General features: G+C 33.2%; 2 protein-coding genes across 3 annotated transcripts in view; one reads left to right on the forward strand and one right to left on the reverse strand.

Moving 5' to 3' along the window:
- Window positions 1-18,091, reverse strand: part of dock1 (dedicator of cytokinesis 1) — a 927,369-nt gene that overhangs the window by 714,076 nt on the left and 195,202 nt on the right. The window lies entirely within an intron of this gene.
- LOC130238984 (disintegrin and metalloproteinase domain-containing protein 12) overlaps window positions 1-18,091 on the forward strand; it is a 541,789-nt gene that overhangs the window by 66,952 nt on the left and 456,746 nt on the right. Inside the window, exon 3 of the mRNA XM_056470105.1 lies at window positions 6,228-6,301. Coding sequence (XP_056326080.1) covers window positions 6,228-6,301 — 74 coding nt within the window. The remainder of the gene's footprint in view (window positions 1-6,227; window positions 6,302-18,091) is intronic.

The following is an 18,091-nucleotide window of genomic DNA, read 5'->3' on the forward strand; positions in this document are numbered from 1 at the left end:
TTTTATAGTTAATTAGATAACAAAGAGGCCTCTGAGTAACGTATATGATAGAGTAAACTTTATAGGGTTAAAATCTTGTCTTCCATGTGAAAAAATAACATCATAATGGTTAGGAATAACATGAGGGTGAATGAATGACTTATTTCTTTAGTTAGGTCATTAAAAATACATACGTTTTACTGACTTGAATGTTTTTTTTTTCCTTTTATATATAGCTTTTTTGCCTTTAGTATGTTGTAAAGTCAAAGTATGCTGTAAATCTAAGAGTAAAGAGAGGAGGGAATTTGTTGGGACGTGAAATTTGGCTGAAGTGCTGTCCGCCGTGCCACGGATCCAACTTTACATGTGGTTTTCAGATCATTATTCATCTCGGTGACCCAGCTGGCATAGTCCCATGTACTGACATAATGATATTCTCCTGTAAAGTTTCCTGGAGCATCACGAGAGCATCCCTTAATCCTCCCAACAGCGGTTGTCAACCCTGGGATGATGCTTCTCAGCTGCGTTTTGTTTTTGTGGGACATTTATTATTGATTCTGACACTTTGAACTTTTGTTTCGCCTTCTTTTACTCCAGTCCACCAATGCCTGTTCGGATCCTCATGGTGGTCTTGAAGAAAATTGAGACCGGAGGTGATGTTATTGTTGGAAACCATTAATTATTCGGTAATGCAAGTCCCTTCCCGGTTACTTTGCTGGAGAATTATGAATGAGTGATGGAGATTGGGACTCAAGGGGGCGTATTACTGAAAGTTTCTCATCTTAGGTTTTAACTTAAGATGTGGTATGGTAAATTAGGAATTTCACACATTTGTAGTACTAAAGGGAAGTGATTGGGATTATAGTGAATCCCAAATCTTAACTTGACTTCCATAGTATGTGTTTGTCCTGCACTAAAAAAAATGGTTCATTGCAAATTGCTGCAAGCAATTAATATAAGCTAAATAAGCTGAACATTACTATATTTTATTTATTTGTTTAAATTCAGCCCATATTAATTGGTTGCAACCACTTAACTTAAAAAATATTAAATCCAACGAATAATTTCTTTTTCAGTGTACTGTGGGTGCAACGCAGTGGCGCAGTAGGTAGTGCTGTCACCTCACAGCAAGAAGGTTGCTGGTTCGAGCCTCGGCTGGGTCAGTTGACGTTTCTGTGTGGAGTTTGCATGTTCTCCCTGCGTTCCGGTGGGTTTCCTCTGGGTACTCCGGTTTCCCCGCATTCCAAAGACATGCGGTACAGGTTAAATGGGTAGGCTAAGTTGTCCGTAGTGTATGAGTGTGTATGGCTGTTTCCCAGAGATGGGTTGCAGCTTGAAGGGTATCCGCTGCGTAAAACATGTGCTGGATAGGTTGGCGGTTCATTCCACTGTGGCGACCCCGGGTTAATAAAGGGACTAAGCCAAAAAGAAAATGAATGAATGAATGAATGTACTGTGGGTGTTACAAAAATATACATTTATATTATCTAGTTTCAAATTAACAGTGATATATAACTGAAAAGTTATATTCTTGTTTAATTATCTAATTTCATTCGAAACTGTAGCAGCCTAGGTGTGAGAGACATTAAAAACTTCTTGCTTCCTAGTTTAATTTATTGCACAAGTAAATGCATGTCCATTTTAATTGAATCTTTTTCCTCTAGATTGAAGATTTACATGGATGTGAACATATTAACTGATGGTCAAGATGATTCAAAGTACTCAAACGAGCCTGTGCTATTGGTATCACCAGTTGTTATCTGGAAATAACATAACTTGGAATGTCCAGACTGACCAATCAGAATCAAATATTTCAAACAGATGTGTAATAAGCTAAGATAGCGCACTTAGGGAACTATTCTCTGTAATAGCTTTTGTTCTAAATGTGGTCCTGACTAAAATTACCATGGTTACAAAACAGATGGGCTAATATTTTATAATTATATTCTTTATTTAATACAATCTTGATCAAAAAAATAAATAAATTCTGACCTATTTTCTTATCAATAGGGGGTGAATGAATACCTGCAGTATATAAGCCATTGCCAGTCACGTCTGAAAACCATTGGAAGCTCCATCATGTTTTGTTCACACTTCGTGCTTTGTGGTTTTTGCATTCTTGCAGTGATTTAACTTTAAAACCTCTCCGAGGAGCCCTTACAATGGTGTTAAATTTGCTTCATTTGTTTGCCTTACCTCAGATTTATGGAGGTCAAAGTTGTTAGCAGCGGTTTTGTAACCAAGTTTCATCCACAAGAGCGTCAACCCCCAAACGTCTGTTCATGGGAGATTTATAAATGCAAGTTGTAGAGTACAGGCACTCCTACGATCCCACAAACTCCCAACATGTCCCAAGTGGTTATACAGTTTCCCAACAAACACAGAGTGTTAAGTCTATACTATGTACAATAAAGCAACGTTTGGAAGTTCATATTTTCTTTGGATTTCTCTTCTTGCATGCAAGTCAGCTTAAATTCTTGGTCATAAATACATTTCTCTCATTATCTCCTACCTTTGTGTTATGTGTCACGGTTGTAGCCACGCATTAACACACATAGTCAATGATGCATAGAGCTCTTCATGTAAGACAGATGATTCATGCTTATTTCTGCTGTATTTTGTCAACGCCTGGCTGGTTTAAATCCATTTCCCTCAGAGCCTCGGAGTAAATCTGAATACTTTCAGACTTTCAGAGCGTGAAGAGAATTAATGTCAGAGAGAATTGAAACATAAAACTAATCCTGACAGCTATAGACCCACGACACAATGGCGGAATTATTTTATCCCATACAAAAGCCCACTCGGAGCTGGAAAGATGCTTTCTTTCGCTGACGGTTAGGCTGAGGACTTGAGGTTTTCTGTAGCGCTGCAGTTGGAACTTCATTCTTCTGTGAATATAATCATTAACACAACTTAAGCCAACATGAAATGGCATTTGCAGCCTTTTTAAAGGAACACACTCTTTTAATACTCTCATTTTAGGCTCAACTCTCCTGAACAGCTGAGTTTTGACGTTATTGAATCCATTCAACCAATTTCAGGGTCTGGCGGGAGCACTTTTAGCTTATCTTAGCATAGATTATTGAATCGGATTAGACCAGGGGTGTCCAAGCTACAGCCCGCAGGCCATCTGTGCCCCGCAATCATTTTTGTGGCGACCCGCGAGGCTTTTTATGAATATTAATAGAATCCGGCCGGCTATGCAAAAATGAACGTAATTCAATAAATAACCACCAGGTGTCGCTATCACATGCCTTCAATAAGGCAGCAGTTCCTGTTATGAAGTAAAACAAACCGAACAAACTGAAGGAAACATAATTGATAATCATGTTTATGCCATGGCACAACCAAGAAAAAGGAAAATCAACAGTGAGTGCGGGAAATTTCAGTCACGTTGGGGCAAAGAATATTTCTTCACAGAGGTCAGCGGGAAATGTGTCGGTTTAATTAGCCAGGAATCAGTTGCAGTAATGAAGGAATGTAATATTAAAAGACATTATGAAACAAAACATCAGACTTTCAGCAAAAAGTAAAACAATTAGCAGCTACGCTATCAGCTCAACAACAGCCGTTTTTTCATGCTAATAAAGGGCAAGAAAAGTCTACACTGGCTAGTTATGAGGTAGCTCAGCTAATCGCACAGCACAGGAAACCCTTCAGTGAAGGAAAATTTATAGAGGAGTGTCTGATGAGTGTTGCAACTGTAATTTGCTCAGAGAAGATTCAAGATTTTAAAAACGGAAGTCTTTCTATAAACCCAGTTGGACGACGGAATAAAATAATTCCATAATATACACACGCACACACGCACGCACGCACGCACACACACACACACACACACACACACACACACACACACATATATATATTTATGCGTATCTGTGTGATGTATGTAAAATCTGGCCTGGGACAATGTTTTTTTTTTTTTGCATCTGGGCCTCGGCCCAAAAAGTTTGGACACCTCTGGATTAGACCATTAGCATCTCGCTCAAAAATGATCAAAGAGTTTTGATAATTTCCCTATTTAAAGCTTAACTCTTCTGTAGTTACATCAAGAACGAAGACCAAATTAAATAAAAAGTTACTATTTATTGGCTAGAAACTATACTCTTATTCTGGATATAATCAAGGTACTATGGCTGATGTACAGTGCATCCGAAAAGTATTCATAACGCTTCTCTTTTTCCACATTTTTAATGTTACAGCCTTATTCCAAAATGGATTAAATTCATTTATTTCCTCAACATTCGACACACAATACCCCGTAATGACAATGTGAAAAAATTAAGAAGAAATTGTTGCAAATTTATTAAAAATAAAAAAGCTGAAAAATCACATGTACATCAGTATTCACAGCCTTTGCTCAATACTTTGTTGATGCACCTTTGGCAGCAATTACAGCTTCAAGTCTTTTTGACTATGATACCACAAGCTTGGCACACCTGTCTTTAGGAATTTTTTCCCATTCCTCTTTGCAGTACCTCTCAAGCTCTATCAGGTTGGATGGGAAGCGACGGTGTTCAGCCATTTTCAGATCTCTCCAGAGATGTTCAATAAGATTTAGGTCTGGGCTGTGGCTGGGCCACTCAAAGACATTCACCTAGTTGTTGTGAAGACACTCTATTGATATTTTGGTGGTGTGATCTGGGTCATTCTTCTGCTGGAGGATGAACTGTCGCCCCAGTCTGAGGTCAAGAGCACTCTGAAGCAGGTTTTTATTCAGGATGTCTCTGTACATTGCTGCATTCATCTTTCCCTCTATCCTGACTAGTCTTCCAGTTCCTGCTGCTGAACAACATCCTCACAGCATGATGCTGCCACCACCATGCTTCACTGTAGGGATGGTATTAGCCTGGTGATGAGCGCTGCCTGGTTTTCTTTAAACGTAACGCATTTGTTTACTGATGCCCTTCCAGCTGCAATCCAGTACTGGGAAACACCTATACACACTCATTCACACAAACACAACCACACACTATGGCCAATTCAGTTTATTTAATTCACCTATAGCGCATGTGTTTGGACTGTGGGGGAAACAGGAGCACCCGGAGGAAACTTACGCCAACACGGGGAGAACATGCAAACTCCACACAGAAATGCCAACTGACCCAGCCGGGACTCGAACCAGCAACCTTACTGTTTTGAGGCGACAGTGCTAACCACTGAGCCACCATGTTGCAGTAAAATAACAAAATAACCAAAAATAAAAGAACAAATAAACAGCAAACAAACAAATGATATATGTACACCCACACTATGATACACAGACAAGTTACAAATTGCTCACGGCATCACAGTAGCTCGCTCGCTTGCCAGGTTAACTGACCAAATTTGAGTTTGGGGCTTCCTTTTAAAGGTGAAGCCCCGCCCCTTTGACATAAACCAACACATACTTATTAAAAGGTAAATATATTTTTTATAAGTTCACTGTTTAAAACACATTAGACTGTCATAATTAAAGTAAACTAAACATATATGAACATAAAGATATAAACATAAATATATATATATACATAAATAAGGATAAGTATTAACACATCCCCCCCCCCTATTCAAAAGACAATGGATGAGTCAACTTCCGCATGCTCTGGAGCTCTCCACAGCGAACTCGGCCCTATTTAGCCAGACAGTAAATCAAAATCCTGTTGTGAGGCGAGCCATCAGACAGATTGAAGTGTGCTTTGATAGCTTGCATCATATTTTTTGAGTCTCCAGAAGTGTCACAGGTGTGTGTAATTATATAATCAACCAATCAGCTGCCATCTCATCAAGTGGCAATCAACCAGTTAAATCAGTTGGGCGTTTTTATGAACAGATTGAGAAATGCTAATGCAGCAACAGGTGTCTAATGAGATGGAGATGCACACTCCAGTATTGTATCCCACAGTCAGTGCATGCTTCCCTTTTATCTTCCCATTCTGAATTTTTCAGAATGATGTTTTAGCTGATATTACATCCATCGAATGCGGAAGTAAAGCATATTATATGCAAATATAATTGGCACATGCATATGCAAATGTGTCTTTTTTCCCCCATCAGAAACATTGTATTTAAAGGGTATAATAACATTATAATTGTCATGTGGTGCACTTTCTCTTATAACCACTGACATGCTCTTCTTTTTATCAGCCTCCATTTATGTGCAGGAACATTACTCATTTTTATCTCTGATGTTTTAATTTAAATTTATTTTTGTTGATGTGAAAATGCACTTTATGCATAATCTCTGTGTTTTTGTCTGGTTTTAGGGTCATCCTGCATCATTGAAGGTGCTGATCGAAGTGAGCGGCGAGCAGCTCTTACTGGCTTTGTGGAAAAATGAGTAAGTCCTTTATTGATCATCTATTTGATGAGTAAGTCTCATTACCAAATACAGTATATCATGGTTACATATGTGGACACATAATATGGCAGAAGTTTTTTAGATGCCACAGACTATCTTGCATTTTGTGAGGGAGCCGTAGGTGAAGACATGGAGGCTGATTGAATCCAAACGCTGGAGGTTTATTAAGTAAACAGCAAACATCAAACAAAGGCAGAATCGTAATCCTAACCAGGCTGAGTCAAGCAAACAAAGAGGCAGTCCGAAAAAAGCAAACAAGGCAGAGTCCAAAATTTAAAAAGCAGTAGTCAAAAGGCAGGCAAAAAGGTCAAAACACTATAGCAAACACAACAGTAGGAAAACGCTTGGTAAGGCAGTGGAACTGGCAATACTTTGCAAGGAACAGACATAAACAGTGTGCTTATATATGGTGGCTACAGGAAGTACCACCGAGGAAGTACCCAGTCAATATTCGGGAGAGAAGCTCCCTCTGGTGGACGGATGAATGATAATCTACCACATTGGTTACACATTTATAAGACCCCAGTATATAGTATGAAGAGTTAATTTTGTGCAAAATTAAGAGTAGAAAAAAATAGCAATTTCTATTATATTACATTGGGATTTTTTTGTTGTCCCTGTACTGTTTGTTTATTAAGCATGAATGTATGTATGTTTACTTTTTATATTATACAATATAATATAATAATAATAATAATAATAATGTTATTATTATTATTTCTACTAGAAATGTAATTAGTTATAATTTTGTAGTAATAATATTAATTATTTCAACTGATAATTATATTTTATTTAAATTAATTAGCGCTTTGGGACTGAGAAAAGCGCATTATAAAAAAAGTATTATTATTATTAATATTATTATTAAATAATAATAATTATTTAATAATTTAAATATAAAAAATATGTTATTACTATTATTATTATTATTATTATTATTATTATTATTTCTAATAGAAATGTATTAATTAGTAATAATTTTGTTGTAGTAATATTAATTATTTTAACCAATAATTATTTTTATTTAAATAATAATGATTATTTAATAATTTAATAGTTAATAATAATTTTATTATTATTATCATTATTATTTCTACTAGAAATGTAATTAGTAATAATTTTGTAGTAATAATATTAATTATTTCAACTAATAATTATATTTTATTGAAATTAATTAGCGCTTTGAGACTGAGAAAAGCGCATTATAAATACAATTTATTATTATTATTATTATTATTATTATTATTATTAGTAGTAGTAGTATTAAATAATAATTATTATTTAATAATTTAAATATTACAAATATTTTATTATTATTATTATTATTATTATTATTATTATCATTATTATTATCATTATTATTATCATTATTATTTCTAATAGAAATGTAATAATTTTGTTGTAGTAATATTAATTATTTTAACCAATAATTATTTTTATTTAAATAATAATGATTATTTAATAATTTAATAATTAAAAATAATTTTATTATTATTATTAATTATTAAATTATTAAATAATCATTATTATTCAAATAATAATTAATATAATAATAATAACAATAATACTAATGATACTACTACTACTACTAATAATAATAATAATTATAATAATAATAATAATAATAATTATTATTATTATTATTATTATTATTATTATTATTATTATTATTATTATTATTATTATTATATGTTAAACTTTTTAATTACTTTAAATACTTTGTTTAACACACCTCTCTACAGACTTTCCACTAGCACTCCCATATAGACAAAAAATCTAAATTACCCTTTTTTTCTTTTTTTACTGTTACTTTATTTTACCACCTGTTTTGTGCATGCATACCATGGTGATTTTGGGAGTATTGCAATAGTTATGACTCTCAAAAATGTCTAAAAGATGCATGAGTGTGTTTGCAGGGATACATCTGTTTGAGAATGAATAAAAAATGAGCAACGTTTTGCAATTCAAATAAGACACTTTAATTTAACCTCTATTTAACTGGTAAGGCACTGTGTAACATCTTCATTTTCCTGAGAATCCGAGTGTGGAGCTTTTTATGGTTGAGAGTCTGTTTCAGGAGTGAAAGAGCAGCGTGAAGCGGTCAATCCGGTCAGCATAATGAAGCCGGCTCTGTTTTACTGAATGCAAATGAAAATCGACTCTGACAGATTCATGCCGGAGGCGACAAATCACCACAACTGAGTCTAATTACTGAATCTGCCACAAACGTGGACATCCGTGCTCTTCATTGGCCATGCAGAAAGCGAGACGGAGAGTGTGTTTTTGAAGGATAGTGACATACATAAGGTCAGCGTGTGAGCTTTAGTGTCTGAAAAGCTCACCTGTGACTTTATTCGGGTTGACGTTGATGTTCACGGTGAGAGTGATTGAGAAGGTCTCTGCCGTCATGGATTGTGTGTGTCAATGTGAAACAGAGCATGATAAAAAGAAGCAGGTCTGGAGTGTGTTTAAAGTTGCAGGGGGTGAAATTATACTGTATAAGTGACCTTGAAGTTATTGAGTTCATTCTCAGACTTCATTCTTGCAGATGGATAAATGGATAGATACTGTAGACAGATAGATAGATGGATACTGTAGATAGATAGTGTAGCTGGATGGATGAATAGATACTGCAGATGGATAGATAGATACTGTAGATGGATAAATGGATAGATACTGTAGACGGATAGATAGATGGATACTGTACATAGATAGTGTAGATGGATGGATGAATAGATACTGTAGATGGATAGATGGATAGATAGATGGATAGATACAGGAATGGATGGATAATGTTGATAGATAGATTGATGGATCGATACTGTAGATGGACAGATGGATGGATGGATAATGTAGATGGAGATATGGATAGATAGATGGATAGATATGGTGGTGGATGGATGGATGAAAAATGTAGATGGATAGATAGATGGATAGATACTGTGGATGGATGGATGGATGGATGGATAGATGGAAAATGTAGATGATAGATAGATGGATAGATACAGGGATGGATGGATAATAGATATATTGATGAATGGTTACTGTAGATGAACAGATGGATGGATGTATAATGTAGATGGAGATATGGATAGATAGATGGATAGATATGGTGATGGATGGGTGGATGTATGGATGGATGGATGAAAAATGTAGATGGGTAGATAGATGGATAGATACTGTGGATGGATGGATGGATAGATGGAAAATGTAGATAGATAGATACAGGGATGGATGGATAATAGATATATTGATGGATGGTTACTGTAGATGGACAGATGGATGGATGGATAATGTAGATGGAGATATGAATAGATAGATGGATAGATATGGTGATGGATGGGTGGATGTATGGATGGATGGATAAAAAATGTAGATGGATAGATAGATGTATAGATACTGTGGATGGATGGATGGATGGATAGATGGATGAATAGATACCGCAGATGGATAGATAGATACTGTAGATGGATAAATGGATAGATGGAAGGAAGGATAATGTAGATGATAGATAGATGGATAAACACTGTAGATGGATAGATAGATAGATGGATGGACAATGAATTTAGATGCAGGGATGGATAGATTGATAGACAGATAGATAGATGGATGGATGGATGGATAGATGGATGGATGGATGGATAATGTAGATGGATAAGTATATGAATAGAAATTGTAGATTGATAGATTAACGGATGGATGGATGGATAATGTATATGGTAGATTGATAGATGGAAGGATGGATGGATGGATAATGTAGATGGAGATATGGATAGATTGATGGATAAATACGGTGATGAATGGATGGATGGATAATGTAGATGGATGGATGCATGGATGGATGGATAATGTAGATGAATGAATGGATGGATAGATGGATGAATGGCTAATGTAGATGAATGGAAGGATAGATGGATGAATGGCTAATGTAGATGAATGAATGAATGAATGGATGGATAGATTGATGGATGAATGGCTAATGTAGATGAATGAATGGATGGATAGATGGTGAGAGTGAATGAGAAGGTCTCTGCCGTCATGGATTGTGTGTGTCAATGTGAAACAGAGCATGAAGAAAAAGAAGCAGGTCTGGAGTGTGTTTAAAGTTGCAGGGGGTGAAATGACACTGTATAAGTGACCTTGAAGTTATTGAGTTCATTCTCAGACTTCAGTCAAGTGTAGCACATTTTCCTTATATGAGACTGTACTCTAAAGCTGACCCTGGAGCCCAAAACCAGAAAATTGCACGGGTATATTTTTGGCTATAGGCAAAAATACATTGCATAGGTTAAAATTATATATTATTTTTTAATTCCCAAAAATTGATATACACCAAATTCTGACCCGACCATGCGAATGTGGCAGCAGAAATGGAGACTCATCAGACCAGGCAACGTTTCTCCAATTTTCTATTGTCCAGTTTTGGTGAGCCTGTGTGAATTGTAGCCTCAGTTTCCTGTTCTTAGCTGACAGGAGTGGCACCCAGTGTGGTCTTCTGCTGCTGTAGCCCATCCGCCTCAAGGTTGGACGTGTTGTGTGTTCAGCGATGCTCTTCTGCAGACATCGGTTGTAACGAGTGGTTATTTGAGTTACTGTTGTCTTTTTATCAGCTGAAACCAGTCTGGCCATTCTCCTCTGTCCTCTGGCATCAACAAGGCATTTGCCTCCACAGAACTGCCGCTCACTGGATATTTTCTCTTTTTCTGACCATTCTCTGTAAACCCTAGAGATGGTTGTGCGTGAAAATGCCATATTATCTGTTTTTTGTCCTGTCTCTGTTATCCTGTTGCACTGTAGAAGCTCTGTAATGAAAACAAGTTCCTCGCATGTGTGAACAAACCTGGCAATAAAGCTCTTTCTGATTCTGATTCTGAAATGCCAGTAGATCAGCAGTTTCTGAAATACTCAGACCAGCCCGTCTGGCACCAACCATCATGCCACGTTCAAAGTCACTTAAATCCCCTTCTTCCCCATTCTGATGCTCAGTTTAAACTGCAGCTGATTGACTTGACCATGTCTACATGCCTAAATGCATTGAGTTGCTGCCATGTGATTGGCTGATTAGAAATTTGTGTTAACATACAGTTGGACAGGTGTACCTAATAAAGTGGCCGGTGAGTGTATATCATGCCAAAACAAACTTTTATTTTGGATGCAGTTAATCACTATTAATCTTTGCCTGGCACTAACTTTTTTGTCATTCATATTGGACAATCCAAAGTAGTAAATTAAAAATGAAAGCTGTAAAACTCTTTCATTGTTTTGATGTTCGGAAAGGCCTTCCAGAAATCCAGAATAGCCATAAAGCCTGTGTTCCCTCGTCTTCAGTGTTGCAGTGACCTTTGGCTGAGTTTGGAGGGTCAGGCGGTGTTGTGTGGAAATCTGAAAAACCCCAGCATTTCTAATACTGTATAAGGAAAAGCGAGATCTCCTGCTGATGAATTCCAGTTGTTGAAACCGGATGAAGCAGAGCGGAGTAGAGAAAAAGAAACATTCGTCAAATGAAATTATCAAAATTGAGAGCTCAGATTTGTTTTCCTGCTCTCTGATTTCAGCACATGAGGTTCAAAACATTGTGGGAGGCGGACAGCACATTATTTACAGGGTCAAAGTGTTGGAGATCTTTCATAAGAAGCAATGAAGTACCATGCCTGGGTTTTGTTCTGACGGCATGACAAAGAATAGATGTTTTCTGCTGTGAAAATAAATGCATGATTCGGATGAGAGCTTGAATTGAGTCAGTAAAAGTCTCTGTGTTTACAAGGATCAGCTCAAATTCTGATTTGGTAATGGGTGTTTGGTTTTCAGTTTAGATTGATTAGGTCTTTAAGAAAAGGAGAGAAAATGTAGGTGAACAGGGTAAAAATTAAAGAATATTATTCACCATAATTCACCTGTTGACTGATTGATTGTATTGCATTCCTTAATTACTAAATTATCTTTAAATAAAAAAATAATGCTTTAAAAAATATGTGATGAAGGGATGTAATGTCATTACGTTTTTTTGTTTTATTGAATTAAATGAAATTTAATCTTATTTTGATAATTTTTGAAATTGAAATTAGTTTATTTTAATTTAGTTTGATTTAATATTTAATTTGTAATTTTTACATTTAACTTTAATTAAATGTTTTTACTTAATATTTTATTTTATTTTATTTTATTTTATTTTATTTTATTTTAATTTAATTTAATTTAATTTAATTTATTTTATTTTATTTTATTTTATTTTATTTTATTTTATTTTAATTAAATTTATTAGAAAGGTTTAAAATCAGATTTGAAATAGTTTTTATTTAATATAATTTAATATAAAATTTGTAATTTTTACATTTAATTTAATAAAATTTTATTTTATTGGAAAGGTTTAACGTCAAGTTAAATTGTTGTTAATTTAATTTAATTAATTATTTAAAAATTCTTTTAATTTTACATTTTATTTTTACATTTAATTTAATTAGATTTTATTAGAATTAATTTTATTGGAAACGTTTAAAGTCAGGTTTAATTTTTTTATGTTTTAATGTAATTTAATTTAATGTATTTATTTTGTATAATTTTTTAATTTATTTTATTTGAAAAGTTTTGTGATTTTGGGGGAATTTCTTTTTTTTCTTTTTACCATTTTTTAAATTACCTTTTTTTTGTAAAAATGTGTATAAATATCAGGTAAATGATGTATGAACAGATCTCTATAAACACCTTTAGAATACATATAATAATAAAACAGTAAAGTTTTGTGAATGAAGGGATGGTTTAAGGCTCAGTGCTTGAGAAAAAAAATACTATGTAGACAAAAAAAGGTATTTTAATGGTTAAAATAATTAATTTCATTTTCAATCATCGTATAATGCCTTGAGTCATATTAAGGTGAATAAAATGGTCAAAAATATCTCAATCTCAGTTCATCAAGATCAGAGCTAAATTAAATTGTTCGTCATCTTCATTGTATTCAAGCCCCTAATTAAGCAGTAGAAGTAAATTTAATTTCTGTGAATAACGGGAACTGAAAATGGAGTTAAAATTGGATCTTATCTTCTTTAAAGAACAGAAGAAAGCACATTATTCATCATCTGCCTCGTCAAATGCAGGAGTGTAATTTGGTGCTCAGTGGGAAGGCTTCAGTCCTGCCGTTCCTGCAATGAAGTGATGAAGGAAGGCCTGTTTATGACATCAGTCTTACTCGAAGATGTAGGAGTATTTTTAGGGATTGCATAAAATATTTTTGTGTCCAAAAATGTCCTGTTTTAATTCATTCATTCATTCATTCGTTCATTCATTCGTTCATCCATCCATCCATCCATCCATCCATCCATCCATTCATTCATTCATTCATTCATTCATTTGTTCACTCATTCTTTCATTCATTCATTTAATAATTCATTTATTCATTTATTTAAATATCTATTCATTCATTTATTCATGCATGTATTCATTAATTAATTAGTTATTTCATTTATTCATTCATTCATTCATCTATTAATTAATTAGTTCATTCATTTGTTCGTTTGTTCATTCAGCCATTCATTCATTCATTCATTCATTCATTCATTCATTCGTGTTTTAATTATTTCATTCATTCATGTATTTAATCATTAATTAATTTATTAATCCATTCATTCCTTTAATCATTTCTTAATTTATTAATGCATTTTTCGTTCATTTGTTTTGTTCGCATGTCGTTCATTTGTTCGTTCGTTAGTTTGTTTATGTTTTAAGTAGTTCAATGATTTATTCATTCATGTACTAATTAATTAGTTCATTCATTCATTCATTCATTCATTCATTCATTCATGTATTCAATCATTTATTTTTCATTAATCCATTCATTCGTTTAATTATTCATGTATTATTTTATTACTCCATTGTTCGTTTGTTTGTTTGTTCATTTATTTATTTATTTATTTATTTATTAATTAATTAATTCATTCATTTTTGTTTCATTTATTTATTCATTAATTCATTCTTTTTTTCTTTCCTTTATGAGTTTATTTCTTCATTAATGCATTAATCAATGTATGTAATTCATTCATTCATGTTTGTTCAGTCATTCATTTATGAATTTAATCATTTAATTATTTTATGAACTTAATCAATTAATTTGTTTAATTCATGCATTAATTTATTAATTAAATTTTCATTCATTCATTCATTCATTCATTCATTCATTCATTCATTCATTCATTCATTCATTCATCTGTCTGTTCATTTATTAGTTCATTTAAACATTATTTCATTTGTTTAACCATTTAATAATTTATTAATTCATTAATTCATTCATTCATTTATTCATTTGTTCGATCAAATAAAATCCACTGAATTATCGTTCAGTGTAGCATAATTTAACATCATTTCAACCGTATTTTCACAGGTTTTCACAAAAGTTCATTGAAATGTTGAAGTGAACACTTCATTTTATTTTAAAACACGTTTGTGTATTTACATTTATGCAGACACCAAAATGACAATGTCTCTTATTTGACCTCATACATCATGTTTGGTTTAGGTATCATCTTAGTGCCAATGAAAAAAAAAAAATAGTATTGCCTTTGCAGATCTTAATCGAAAGATTGATCGAGGGATAAATGAGTTATTAACTATCAATGAATTAATCAGGGAAATCGATAGAATAACCAATGGAAAATACAGTCATTATCAGCAGGCGAAAGATATTTATTGCATTAGGATGTTCAGTATATTAATGCACATTATTAATGTATGTATATGATTGTTTATTGATATGTAGGTTGTGTGTTGGTGTTTTAGTTTGTTGGTCTGTTTTTCTTAATTCTTATTTTGCATGCAACTTTAATCGCGCATGCAGTTTTTAATTCTAGTGAAACAAAGGCTGCGAAAGTGGTTTTGGGTCTGTTGGCATGGTAACGTGAGGGGCGTGGGAGCGAGTTGGAGGGGTAGAAAAGAAGACAACCTCAGTTAAAGCATGTCATGGAGACGTGTTATTATCAGAGACACGACCTCTAGATGTGGCAGACAGCAGAACAAGAGCTCCACAACACCTTCTCACATTATCATGAAGTGATAAAGCTGAGCAGCTGATGAATAAAGACTGCTGGAAAGTGTTTCAGATGGAGCACAGATGGAGATCCAGAGGAACATTAGAAGGAGAGATAAGATTCGGATGTGTTGGAAATGCTCACGTGTTGCTTAATTAGAAGAATAGGCAAACTCCATGCTAAATGTGGTGGTGTTTAAATGTAATTAATTGTGTAGGACTTATATACTACGTATGTGGTTTTCAATTGGCTTTGCTTTAGTTTCAAGCCAACACCACACTAAAATAATTTAGTTCCTTAAGTTAGTTTGTTAGTTTGTTCGTTCTTTTGTTAGTTCGTTTGTTCATTCATTTGTTCATTCGTTTGTTCGTTTGTTCGTTCTTTTGTTAGTTCGTTTGTTCATTCATTTGTTCATTCGTTTGTTAGTTTGTTCGTTCTTTTGTTAGTTCGTTTGTTCATTCATTTGTTCATTCGTTTGTTAGTTTGTTAGTTCTTTTGTTAGTTATTTTGTTCATTCATTTGTTTATTCGTTTGTTTGTTTGTTTGTTCGTTCGTTCTTTTGTTAGTTATTTTGTTCATTCATTTGTTCATTCGTTTGTTAGTTTGTTCGTTCTTTTGTTAGTTCGTTTGTTCATTCATTTGTTCAGTCGTTTGTTAGTTTGTTCGTTCTTTTGTTAGTTATTTTGTTCATTCATTTGTTAGTTCGTTCGTACTTTTGTTAGTTATTTTGTTCATTCATTTGTTCCTTCGTTTGTTCATTCATTCTTTTCTTAGTTATTTTGTTCATTCATTTGTTCATTCGTTTGTTAGTTTGTTCGTTCGTACTTTTGTTAGTTATTTTGTTCATTTGTTTGTTAGTTTGTTCGTTCTTTTGTTAGTTATTTTGTTCAGTCGTTTGTTAGTTTGTTCGTTCGTACTTTTGTTAGTTATTTTGTTCATTCATTTGTTCATTCGTTTGTTAGTTTGTTCGTTTGTACTTTTGTTAGTTATTTTGTTCATTCCTTTGTTTGTTCGTTCGTTCTTTTGTTAGTTCGTTTGTTCATTCATTTGTTGATTCGTTTGTTAGTTTGTTCTTTCGTACTTTTATTAGTTATTTTGTTAATTCATTTGTTCATTCGTTTGTTAGTTTGTTCGTTCGTACTTTTGTTAGTTATTTTGTTCATTCATTTGTTCATTCGTTTGTTAGTTTGTTCGTTCGTACTTTTGTTAGTTATTTTGTTTATTCATTTGTTCATTCGTTTGTTAGTTTGTTCGTTCGTTCTTTTGTTAGTTATTTTGTTTATTCATTTGTTCATTCGTTTGTTAGTTTGTTCGTTCGTACATTTGTTAGTTATTTGTTCATTCATTTGTTCATTCGTTTGTTAGTTTGTTCGTTCGTTCTTTTGTTAGTTATTTTGTTAGTTCTTTTGTTAGTCCCTTCTTTCATTCATTTGTTTTTTGTTCTTTTGTTAGTTAGTTAGTCTGTTCATTTGTTTGTTCATTCGTTTGTCCATTTGTTAGTTCTTTGTTAGTCTCTTCATTGGTTCATTCATTTGTTCGTTCGTTCTTTTGTTAGTTCATTAGTTCATTTTTGTTTGTTTGTTTGTTTTTTCGTTTGTTCGTTTGTTCGTTCATTCTTTCGTTCTTGCGTTCATTATTAGTTTTTTTCATTTTTTCTTAGTTGGTTTGTTCCTTTGTAAGGTAGTTTTTATTCATTTATTCATTCTTATGTTTCTTAGTTCGATCGTTCTTTTGGTAATTAGTTTGTTCTTTTGTTAGTTCGTTCATTCTTTTGTTAGTTCTTTTGTTAGTTCGTTCATTCTTTCATTCTTTTGTTAATACGTTTGTTTATTTATTCTTTCATTCGTTAGCTCGTTCGATTTTTTTTATTAGTTTGTTCGTTAGTTTATTCGTTCTTTTCTTCTTTTGTTAATTTGTTTGTTAATTTGTTTGTTAGTTTGTTCGTTCTTGTTAGTTCTTTTGTTTGTTCATTTGTTTGTTTTTTCGTTCATTTGTTTGTTTTTTCGTTCTTTTGTTTGTTGTTTTGTTAGTTAGTTAGTTAGTTAGTTAGTTAGTTAGTTAGTTAGTTAGTTCGTTCTTCATTCGTTTGTTAGTCCCTTCATTTGTTTGTTCGTTCATTTGGTCATTGTTAGTTTAGTTAGTTTGTTAGTTCATTCCTTTTTTGTTCTTTTGTTAGTTCGTTCTTTCGTTCGTTCGTTACTGGTTTGTTCGTTCATTCATTCATTCATTCGTTCATTCATTCGTTCTTGCCTTCATTAATTACTTTGTTAGTTCTTTTGTTAGTTTGTTTGTTCTTTTGTTAGTTTGTTCTTTCGTTCGTTCGTTTGTTTATTAGTTTGTTCTTTCATTCATTCATTCATTCATTCATTCATTCGTTCTTGCCTTCATTAATTAGTTTGTTAGTTCTTTTGTTAGTTTGTTTGTTCTTTTGTTAGTTCGTTCTTTCGTTCGTTCGTTTGTTAGTTTGTTCATTCATTCATTCATTCATTCTTGCCTTCATTAATTAGTTTGTTAGTTCTTTTGTTAGTTTGTTTGTTCTTTTGTTAGTTAGTTCATTCATTAATTCTTACGTTCCTTACTTCAATCGTTCTTTTGTTAGTTCGTTTGTTTGTTTGTTTGTTCATTTGTTCGTTCATTCGTTCATTTGTTTGTTTGTTTTTTTGTTAGTTCTTTTGTTAGTTTTTTCATTCTTTTGTTAGGTTGTTCATTTATTCTGTCATTCGTTAGCTCGTTCGTTCTTTTGTTAGTTTGTTAG

This window comes from Danio aesculapii, chromosome 12 (genome assembly GCF_903798145.1).
Source record: "Danio aesculapii chromosome 12, fDanAes4.1, whole genome shotgun sequence".
In the NCBI taxonomy this organism is placed as follows: domain Eukaryota; kingdom Metazoa; phylum Chordata; class Actinopteri; order Cypriniformes; family Danionidae; genus Danio; species Danio aesculapii.